This window comes from Hibiscus syriacus, unplaced genomic scaffold, assembly GCF_006381635.1.
Source record: "Hibiscus syriacus cultivar Baekdansim isolate YM2019G1 unplaced genomic scaffold, ASM638163v2 tig00008146_pilon, whole genome shotgun sequence".
Classification (NCBI taxonomy): Eukaryota; Viridiplantae; Streptophyta; class Magnoliopsida; order Malvales; family Malvaceae; genus Hibiscus; species Hibiscus syriacus.
This window is the reverse complement of record NW_024062154.1, coordinates 1,111,669-1,122,842: the sequence shown is the minus strand read 5'-3', so window position 1 is coordinate 1,122,842 and position 11,174 is coordinate 1,111,669. Positions and strand designations below refer to the sequence as shown.

The 11,174-nt window shown below is 38.4% G+C and overlaps 1 protein-coding gene across 1 annotated transcript; it reads right to left on the bottom strand.

Moving 5' to 3' along the window:
- Positions 1 to 561: 561 nt before the first annotated feature.
- On the bottom strand, positions 562 to 1,083 carry LOC120202073. Its single transcript, XM_039202558.1, has one exon. The coding sequence runs from the start codon at positions 1,081 to 1,083 to the stop codon at positions 562 to 564; it is 522 nt and encodes a 173-aa protein (XP_039058489.1).
- Positions 1,084 to 11,174: the final 10,091 nt, after the last annotated feature.

Below are 11,174 nucleotides of genomic sequence, written 5' to 3'. Positions count from 1 at the left end.
ACGGTCAGGGTGAGCTCATGACGTGTAAAGGTGACGGTGGTGCCTGAATTTTATCAGCATATATCTCACATTAATGGCATATTCTCACGTAATTGACGTAATCTGTATGCATCGTGCCCAATAATACCCATATCTCATGATTTTTTTGGCCATGGACAAACCATTTGCATGCGTTCCGCACATTCCCCCATGCACCTCTTCTATCACATTATTTGCTTCTTTGGAAGTTACACATCTTAGTAAAACTTGGTCACTGGCCCTTTTATACAGGATTTCCCCATCAAGGAAGTATCCGGCTGCCATTCTTCTGATTGTTTTCTTGTCAATTTCAGATGCACCGGGGGATATGCTTGGTATATCATATACTGCACAATATCATGGTACCATGGATGATCATCTTTTTCTTCTTCTAGATGACAGCAGTGAGTCGGGGACTCATATTCTTGCATTCTTATGGGCATCATGTTCGTTCTCTTATTAGCTTTAAACATTACTGCTAAAGTAGCCAATGCGTATGCCATATTATTATCCTCTCGGGGGAGATATCTGAACATGACATCCTCAAATTCTGTATTCGACTAGCTTCGAGTCTTTCGTCTCCCATTCTCCCCTTAGTTGGTACACCACTAACGAGGAATCTCTATATATTTTGAGCGTTTTGATCATTCTTTCAATGGCCACTTTTATTCCCATAATGCATGCTTCGTCTTCTGCCATATTATTGGTGCAAAAGAAATATAATCTTCTTGTTAAAGGATAGTAAATCTTCTCTGGGGAAATTAGCATTGCCCCAATTCCATTTCCTAAAGCATTAGAGGCACCATCAAAGTACAAAGTCCAAGATTTGTTGATTTCGGAGCTCTCCTCCTTGGTAGAAATGCACATTAAATCTTCATTAGAGAAATTGAAGTTCAAAGACTCATAGTCCTCTGAGGCACGACTTGCAAGAAAGTCGGCTATAATGCTCCCTTTTATTTCCTTTTGACTCACATAGACAATATGAAACTCGGATAACAATATCTGACATCTAGCTAATCTGCCAGTCAAAGCAAGAGACTCCATCAAAAATTTCAACGGATCCATCCTCGATATTAACCATGTAGTATGTTATAACATGTACTGCCTGAGTCTTCGGATAGCCCAAACTAAGGCACAACACAACTTTTGAATCGGTGAGTATCGAGTCTCGCAATCGGTAAACTTCTTACTCAAGTAATAAATGTCTCTTTCTTTTCTTCCTGATTCATCATGTTGCCCTAGTACACAAACCATTGAATTCTCGAAAGCTGTTAAATAAAGAATTAATGGTCTTCCAGGTACTAGTGATACTAATATGGGGGCATTGGACATGTACCTTTTGATGACTTCCAAAGCCTCCTAGAATTCACCATTCTATACCTCAGGATTATTATTTTTGAGCAATTTGAATACAAGATCAAATTTGTAAGTAAGCTGAGAAATGAATCGCGATATATAATTTAACCTTCCTAGGAACCCTCGAACTTCTTTCTGTGTGCGTGGTGCTGGCAGGTCTTGAATTGCCTTAACCTTATCCGGATCTATCTCGATTCCTTTCTGGCTCACTACGAAGCCTAATAATTTCCCATATTTTACTCCGAACGTGCATTTAGCTGGATTAAGCTTCAATTGGTACTTTCTTAATCGCTGAAATAGCTTTCTCAAATTTTGTACATGTTCTTCTTCCGTTCTGGACTTGGCAATCATATCATCCACATATACTTCTATCTCCTTGTGCATCATGTCATGGAAAAGTGTCACCATGGTTCTTTGATAGGTTGCCCCAGCATTCTTCAACCCGAATGACATTACTTTATAGCAGAAAATCCCCCACATGGTTGTAAACATCGTTTTCTCCATGTCTTCAGGGTTTATTTTGATTTGATTATACCCTGAGAAGCCATCAATGAAGGAAAACCATGAATGCTCTGTAGTGTTATCCACCAGGGTGTCTATATGAGGTAAGGGAAAATTGTCCTTTGGGCTAGCCTTGTTAAGGTCTCGATAATCTATGAACATATGGACCTTCTCATCCTTCTCAGGTACCGGTACTATATTAGCTACCCACTCAGGATATTTTGCCTCCTGAAGAAAACCTGCATCGATCTGCTTTGTTACTTATTCTTTAATCTTTAGTAACATCTCTGGTTTCATCATTCTGAGTCTTTGCTGGATTGGCTTGCATTCTGGATTGATCGGCAACCTATGGACTACTATATTAGTACTTAGCACTGGCATATCTTGATACGACCAAGCAAAAACGTCCTTGAACTCCTAGAGAAAACTTATCAACTCTAGCCTTATTTCTATGGATAGAGTAGTTCCAATCTTTATTTCTCTCTGTATTTCCCTGATCCCCAATTTCACAAGTTCTACTTCCTCCTTGTAGGGTAAGATCTGTTTCTCGTCTCTTTCCACCAATCTTAATAGCTCACTAGGGACTTCACAATCTTCTCCATCTTCACATTCATTGACTTCTTCCAGATATAGTGGTCGCTCGAAATCTGTCTTGCAACTAGCCTCAGGAACAATTATGCTAGCATTATTATGACATATGCATGAAATTTGACTCGGATATATTGGAAAGTAAATAAAGAATATGATGTAATGAAAAATGAGAAAAATGAAAATGATTGTCATTTGTGAAAAATATATTTTATTGATTGATGGGATAAACATGAAGTTTTACAAAAAGTTCAACATATATTTTTCAGATGCTAATACAAATTAATTTTGGGCATTACTTTGGATTGACCCTAAAAACTATAGGGAGGTCCTCGGCTGTCTAATTGTCGAGCTTTTCACCAGGTAAAAATGGACGAATTCCAGCTAGAAACTTCCCGGGTTGGTTACCCCCAAAAATCATGTTGATTGACAGTCCTTCTAGAGCTTTTCCTGTCATCCTGGCTTCGATGGCACTAGTTAGCTGTTGTTCTGCATTGTACACTCCTCCAAATTTGAAAGAGCTACTCAGGGAAGGGAATGACATGCGTTCTCCGGAGACATCCTCTTCTCTTAATATGGCCTTTCTCGCCTCATTCTTTTTCTTTATTTCTTGGCCCTGCTACTGGAAGGTAGGCTTAAATCCAAGCCCGAAACGGTCTCTCTTCCACTCAATAGTTATGGGTCGCATATGTCCCTACAGCTCTTTTCCAAGTCCCTTGCCAATTCTCGCTCCTTTCCCTAGGGTTTTCCTCACTGTCATCTTAGTATAATTCGACAGTGCTGGTTGCGGTATTCTACTACCTTCAGCCACATAGGTTGCATTGATGAATTCCAAGGCCCTGAATGAGCATTCCAAGACATCCTCATTGATGTCGATATACGGGGTCTTGGACATTACAGAAGCTATGATTTCTTGTTCAGCCCCAATGCTGACCAATCTTCCGTCAGTTACAAAATTTAGCTTCTGATGCAGGGATGAAGGAACTGCCCCTGTCGCATGGATCCAAGGTCTCCCTAACAAACAGTTATATGTTGGGTGGATATCCATTATCACAAAATCAACATTGTAAATAGCAGGCCCAATCATTAAGGGTATTTCCATTTTTCCCATCACATCATTCTGGGTTCCGTCAAATGCCCTGACGATGTTATGATACGCTCTCATGTGTGAGCTATCAATGGACATCCTCTACAGTGTAGATAAGGGCATCACATTCAGTGTCGACCCATTATCTATAAGAACCCCCGGCAGGATATGACCGTGGCAGTGCACCGTGATGTTTAAAGCCTTCATGCCCTCCTTCTGGGATCTCATCATTAGTGAATGTAATATAGTTATCAGTAGCTATGTGTCTCACAATGCGGCATAATTTATTCATCGAGATATCCTTAGGGATAAAGGTTTGGTTAAGCACCTTTAGTAAGGCGTTACGATGTACTTCAGAGTTGATCAAAAGATCCAAAATTGAAATTTTTGTGAAGCTGCTCCACTATACTGTATTCACTGTGCTTAAGAAACCTTTAAGACATTGGCTGCATAACTCCAAGGAACTTGTCGAGTATCTTTGAATGAAAAGGGGGACAAAGTTGTAATCACCACTTTTGAAGTTGTCGATGATGATTTATCTAGTCCCGGATTAACTATGATGACTAACGGCTTTGTCGCCCCTGGCTTCCTGTTTGAGCCATCAATCATACAGATATCTATTTCATGCGGTTTTTCTTCTTTGCTGAAAAATTCTACCTCTCCGCTATCCATCATCTTTTACAGTAAGTCTCGAAATTCGTGACACCCCTGGATGTCATGCCTTTCAATTTGGTGATATTCACAGTATATTTCATGTCCCAATAGCCTTGATTTAGGATTTCCTTCTATTATTCCTGATGTACACAGCTATTTGAATACCCAATAGAGGGGAGACTTGATCTCTGACACATTTCTCTTGGTCGCCTTGATCTCTCTTTGTTCGACCATATTGATTCCCTAACCTCCATGATTGGGCAAGGGGTGATTATTTACTGCCGGTGTTTTGAATTCTAAATCTCCAGCGTTGATAAGGTTTTGAATAAATTTCTTAAAGTGAGGGCAATTTTCGATGTCATACCCAGTAATCCCTGCGTGGTATTCGCAATGAGCATTAGCGTTATACCAGTGAGGGTATGGTGGCTGCAACGGAGTCAATTTGTATGGCATATTAAATCTGCTTTCAAGAGTGAGGCGTAGATTTCTGTATACGGAACTGAAACTGTTGAGAAAGTTGGTCTTGTATATTCTTTTCTATTCCCTCTATTTTTATAGGAGTTGGTCTTCTCCGTCTTAGGCTTCGAAATCGTGACGCTGGCTGCGTAGTTCTTGCTATAAGTACTCGTCTGGCTCACTTCATTGTCTTTTTTTCTTGAAATAGGGCTTCTTCGACCCATCACCTCCTTCAATCTTGCCACTTTTAATGGCATTTTTTATTAATTCTCCAGAAAGAACCAAGTCAGCAAAATTCTTGGTAGCATTTCCCAACATATGCCCCAAATATGGAGCCTTCAGAGTATGTACAAAGATAACCGTAGCCTCTTTTTCTAGCAACGGGGGATGTACTATTGAAGCAACATCGCGCCACCTTTGGGTGTACTACCTGAAAGTTTCATTATGTCGTTTTTCCATGTTCTGCAATGTCCATCTATCAGGCACTAGTTTGGTGATGTGACGATAATGTTCATAAAACGCCCGAGCCAAGTCCCTCCATGACTTGATCTGGGATCTAGTCAATTGATTGTACCATTTAATTACTGATCCTGTTAGGCTTTCCTGGAAACAATGTATCAGTAGTTTCTCATTTCCAGTATACTATGCTATTCTTCTGCAGAACATGACGAGGTGAGCTGATGGGCAAGTAGTTCCATCATACTTTTCAAAGTCTGTTGCTTTGAACTTCGGGGGTAGAATCAGGTCGGGCACCAAACTTACCTCCCTATAATCCATACCATATAATGGCTCCTCTTCTACTAATCTCATTCTTTCTTCTAGGCTTTTCAACTGTTGGGTTATCTCGCTGTTAACCATTCATTTTTCCGAGACCTCCTGAAAATCAGGTGGCAACTCCTCCACGCTTGATTCAATGGGTCTTACCCTAGCAGCCGTTGGGTAATCGGTTTGAAATGCGAACTCATTATGATTTTGCTGATTTGCCATGTAGACTCATGGGTGAGCCTCTTGCACAACTGGCGATCTAACTGAAATGTGCACTGGGTTGAAACCGGGAGGATACGAAGGGTCGGGTGTAAACCCTGGTGGGTGTTGGGGCCAGATGTAAACCCGAAAGGATGCGATGCCCTAGGTTCAAACCCTGGAGGATACGAGAGATCTTGATCAGATGATATTGATTGGTCAACAACATCTTTTCCACTTGTAGCGTGCTTCTTAAACATTTATTCAATCTTTTGCAGCAGGCCGACTTGTGAACTTTCCATCTCTGTTTCCATTTTGTTTAATCTTTCTCCCATCTCTGCTTGAGCTTGTTTTTGTTCTTGTTCAATTTGAGCTAATTTGACCTCCATATTCTTAGTTTTATGGGTACCGTATGGGTATGAGGTGAATGCCAGGATAACTACAAATAGTTAGAAATTATATTTTATTATTCGGTGAATTTTAATGAATGAATGAATGAATAGTTATAATGCAATTATCAAGATTTCAAACATTCAGAAAAAACGTAAGAAAATGCAAATACAACCCGATATTGATTCCGAAATAACTTAGTTCATACAAAAAATACTCAAAAACACACAAAGTCTAAGCACTTAGGCAAAGAGAGTACATCAACATGGAAATTAAACGTAAAATCTTGCTCTATCCCCTAATCTTTCGAGCTCTATCATCAATCCCATGATGCATCGTTCTTCCTCTGAATCTGAGATCACAAAAACTCTGAGAGCTACCGTTTCTTCAGATAATTCGTAGACTTGACGAGAAACCCCACACTGGCTTGATTCACTGCTCTTTCCACTACTTCATGATGTCTCTGAATGGTGTCCTGAGGCTGCCGTAGCACGGTTCCAAGCTTTGGATTAGTCAATGGTGGACTTTCTTCCAACTGCTGGATTCATTGATGGCCTCTTTGTACTGCAACTTCTAGCTCAGCAATCTTGACTTTTAAGGCCTTATTTTCTTACCTGGCTATATCATGTACGGATGAGTGGATTAACATTGCTCCTTCTACTTCCGATACCTTTTTATTCAACATCTCATTCTCTCATTGAAAAAAGAAACCTTCATTATTATATGGGTTCTGGAAAGTTTCATCCATACTAAGAAGTTGTGCCTCGAGCTGTTCAATCTGCACTCGCCTCTGTGCTAGTTCTTGGTTATCCTCATCTCTCTGCTCTATTAGTCTCTGAGCGTGTTGTAAGGCTCGTTTCTTTTCTTCTTGGCCTTTTCTTGCGTTTCTTTCGACCCTATCGAGCTTTATTTTTAGGGTCTTGGCAGTATGGTGTAGACCCTGGGCTCTCATGTTCTTTTCTAAGGTCCGAAAATCTTGGTTCAGTATATCAAAGCTTTGTTGGACTTTCTCTTTTTCTTTGGATAACTGTTTTATTATTTCGTCTTTCTTGATCAACTCAAGCTCCCACGTTGTCTTCTCATCCGAGAAGCTTCTCTGTTCTTTTTCTTTCTTTAGATTCATCAATCGCATTTCTTCTCTTAATAATTCATCCTCGGTTGGGAGTTTCCTCAATCGCTCATTCATGGTCAACTCGTATTCTAAATTCAGCTTCGGTGTGTTGTTATTAATTCTCTACGACCTCTAAACCTCATAGGCTGGCATAAATATAGGCTTTATCATTTTGAAGTTCATGCAGTGAGGCTTCTGTCATGCCATATAGATTTTCAAAATCCGTTTCTAGTAACCTAGTGTAGTGAAAGAAAACTCCACCTCCTTCAAGCCATGGGTAGCTGGTATGAACTGTCTGGTGCTGAACTGTCTGAGTACAATTAGCGGAGTATACCCGATTGCTCCCCATAATCCATGCAGTATTACAAAGCTATCGTTACCGCACCTGAAAAGTATGTTCTCTTTAGGTAACCAGTAGGTCTTCCACACAATCTCAGTATCTTTTATGTTACAGAGAGCTTCAACCCAATCTTTCCTCTTACGATCTCCGGGATCCGATATTTGTCGAGGAAATCCACCAGAGGTAAAACATTTGATTGATGCCTTCGAGCCCAGCCCTTCTCAACTATCTAGGAATGGATCCACCACCAAACTAGTAATAATGAGGCATATCCGATGAACTGACCTCCTCCCAGTCGCCTACACTGATTCAATGATAGGAATGTTTCTACGAGAATGGATGGTGCATGATTCTTTCTGGTAATTGCTTCGACGAAATCGATTAAAGCGAATTCAAAGTGATCCTCAATTCTGGGGAAGACTACCAGGCCATATATTGCAAGAGCGAAGTGATCTCGTCTTCTTTTCGATGGAATCTGCTTGTGAGCCCAAGAGATTTCTTCGTCACGAATATACTCTTTGACCCACTTCTTGGTCTTTCCTGTTAGAGCAATCATTTGGCCACGAATCCTTTTGGTCGGATTGCTTTAGTGTAAATAGAATGTCTTCGAATATTCGGGATGTTCAACAAAGTTGTATACTCTTCCAAGGTGGTCATGTCAACTTTACCGAAAGTAAAACACCTGTAAGCTGGATTCCAACACTCGGCTAAGGCTCGGATCATCACTGAATCTACTGGAACTCTTAGTAGCTCTACGATATCACCATATGTCTCTCTTAATAAAGTCTTCTCGTTATCGTCCCAGGTGGACTAGATTCTTGATAATTCTGCCCATTGTGCCTGCTTGACTCGAATAATCACCTTCTCTGGCAAAACGGAATCTTCAGTACTAATAAGACTGTCCCTGAACCACGTCTGCCTATATTCAGCCCAGGTCTGAACACTGATTGCATTCTTAGTCCCATCGGAAGATATTGTTGCCTTAAGCTTTTTTATACTAACTATGTAATCTGGGAATCAATATCATTTATGAAATGAGATGATATGATAATGATACATGCAATCAAGAAAACAAAGCAACAAGTTAGTGACATTAGAATAAATCAATAAGAATATTTAAAAGATCGAACGTAAAATAATCACAGAAAATTAAGAATCCTAGTTTCATGCGATCTATTTCTCCTAGGTTTACTATATGGCTCTAACGGGGTATGCTTTCTAAATTCTTTATATGTATATGGGTTTTAGCAAAGGTTCCCGAGTCATCTTTACAACCTGCTAAAGTTGCCCCCAATTCTGGCCCATTACAGACTTGCGAATCGGGTTCAACTCAAGGGATCACACCACTAAAAGCGTACATCAGATCTGATATTCGGATAGGTAAATTAGGATGCTTTCAAGAGATACTTTATCAGACCCACAAAAGGAAGCCCAATGCTCCTCATGAGGTGTGACGTTTCTCCCTCTTAGGTAAACCATATTGAGTTCGGGTTTAGACCTATGATATGCAACAATCCTAAATATTTCACAGAAGTGAAGCATTAATCAGAGAGAAAATCTTTTTCTTTTTGAATAACATAGTGAACCGTAAATAAAACAAGATCGAACTCGTAATTTCCAAATATTAAATATAGGGTAACCAACTCATGGCTTGACTTTCAAATTGTTTAAAAAACAAAAGTCCCTAGCGGAGTCGCCAAGCTGTCGACACCGTTTTCCGCCCGGGCGGGGAAAGACCGATACCGACTCGGGAGTTTTCTCTTTGAAAATTGTTTTGAAATGTGAGGAGTCGCTACCAATCATTTAAGGTGCGATTGGAACACCGTAAAAACAGGGTAATTTTAATAAAACATTTTATTTTAATAAAATATCGAGTTTTAGGGTTTACAAAATTCCAAAAATCAGGTTCGGGAGTCAGTTACGCGTGGGGAAAGATTAGCACCCCCACAAGCACCCAAAAATTGGTACCTAGTTGGTTACCCTATATTTAAAATCAAAAATTCTAAGTTCGATCTTTATTTAATTTATAAATAATTAAGGATGCAGAGTTTGAAAAGGATATTCGCTTATTGAGATCGATAGCATTCGCCACCAAGCGTAAATGCAAGAGATCAGCTATTGTGTCTAATAACCGAAAATTGCCTCGTTTTTATAAAACATGCTGTGGTTTTGAAAAGGACGTCGACTTATTTAGGGAATTACCAGTAGTCACCCCCTGAGCACGATCGTGGAGGATATACTATTAACTCTTTAATAAGTGAACAGTGCCTTAAATTTTAAGAAAATGCAATCAAGCCAAATTTTATTTAATTCTAATTAAATTAAAAGTAAATTAAGACTTTTTCTAGCTTAAAGTGTCAAATTATGAAAATTAAGGAACCTAGGGGCTCAAATCTAAAAGCTTAGGCTATAGTATTAATCCTATTTGATTTTAAATAATTATTGAATCGAATAACCGAGATGGTCCCTCGAGCGTTTACGCGAGAGCTGACTCGCATTATCCCCTAAATTAAAGACTAGTTTGAAATCTAAGCTAAAATGGAGGCTCTATTAACCTATTTGATTATGTCACTATTAAAGCCTAATCGAAGTTTGAGGGAGTAAAGATCAAATGATTAAAATATCAGAGTTCTAAAGATGTAAAAATCTAGAGACCTAATTAATTTTTAATCGAACAATTGATTCGAGTATTCGAGCGTATAATGCAAAAACTCGACTCAAATTACCCTAATTATATTGTAGTGTCATCCTAATTCTAATTTTGATTCAAATTTAATCCTAATTAAATAAATTACTAAATAAATAATACTAAAATTAACAAATATAAACATTACAATAATAAAGAAAATTAAAATATACAAGTATCTAATATAAAATTTAAATATAATGACTAAATTGCAAGAAAATAAAAGAAAGTGTACACCCACCCGTATCCGACCAGGATACGAGTCCGAAGTGTCACATTGACTTTTCAAAAATTTATTCGTATAAAATAGTGAGTAATTTAAAACTTTTGTACATGTAACTTATTCAAAATATTTCCAGAACTATTCAGAGCTTAAATGTTTTGACAAAACCGATCAGAGCATACAATTCAAAAACATTAATTACATGCCAACTATTTTCAATGTACAGATACATCTAATTCAATAGATCTTTCTGATCTGATCTTCGGTAAGAAGTAACTGACATGTCTTGTTCCTCTTTACTTTTCTTTTCGCTTTCCAAACCTACGTGTGAAACAATCACACGCTAAGTCGATGACTTAGTGAGGCATATAAAACATATAAATTTCATATAACATAAAGCATACATAAACATATATCATTATCATAATCTCTATCATTATCATTAAGAACACACAAACATATAACTCCTTAATAAGAATAGTGCCTTAATTTTTAAAAAAATGCAATGAAGCCAAATTTTATTAATCCTAATTAAATTAAAAGTAAATAAGGCTTTTTCTAGCTTAAAGTGTCAATTATTAAAATTAAGGAACATAGGGGCTCAAATCTAAAAGCGTAGGCTATAGTATAATCCTATTGATTTTAAATAATATTGAATCGAATAACCGATGTTCCCTCGAGCGTTTACGCGAGTGCCGACATCGCATTATCCCCAATTAAGGACTAGTTTAAAATCTAAGCTAAAATGGAGGCTCTATTTAACCTATTTGATTATGTCACTATTAAAAGCCTAATCAAAGT

Coding starts and splice junctions, on each gene's coding strand:
- LOC120202073 (XM_039202558.1), bottom strand. CDS start 1,083: ATGGATCCGTTGAAATTTTTGATGGAGTCTCTTGCTTTGACTGGCAGA.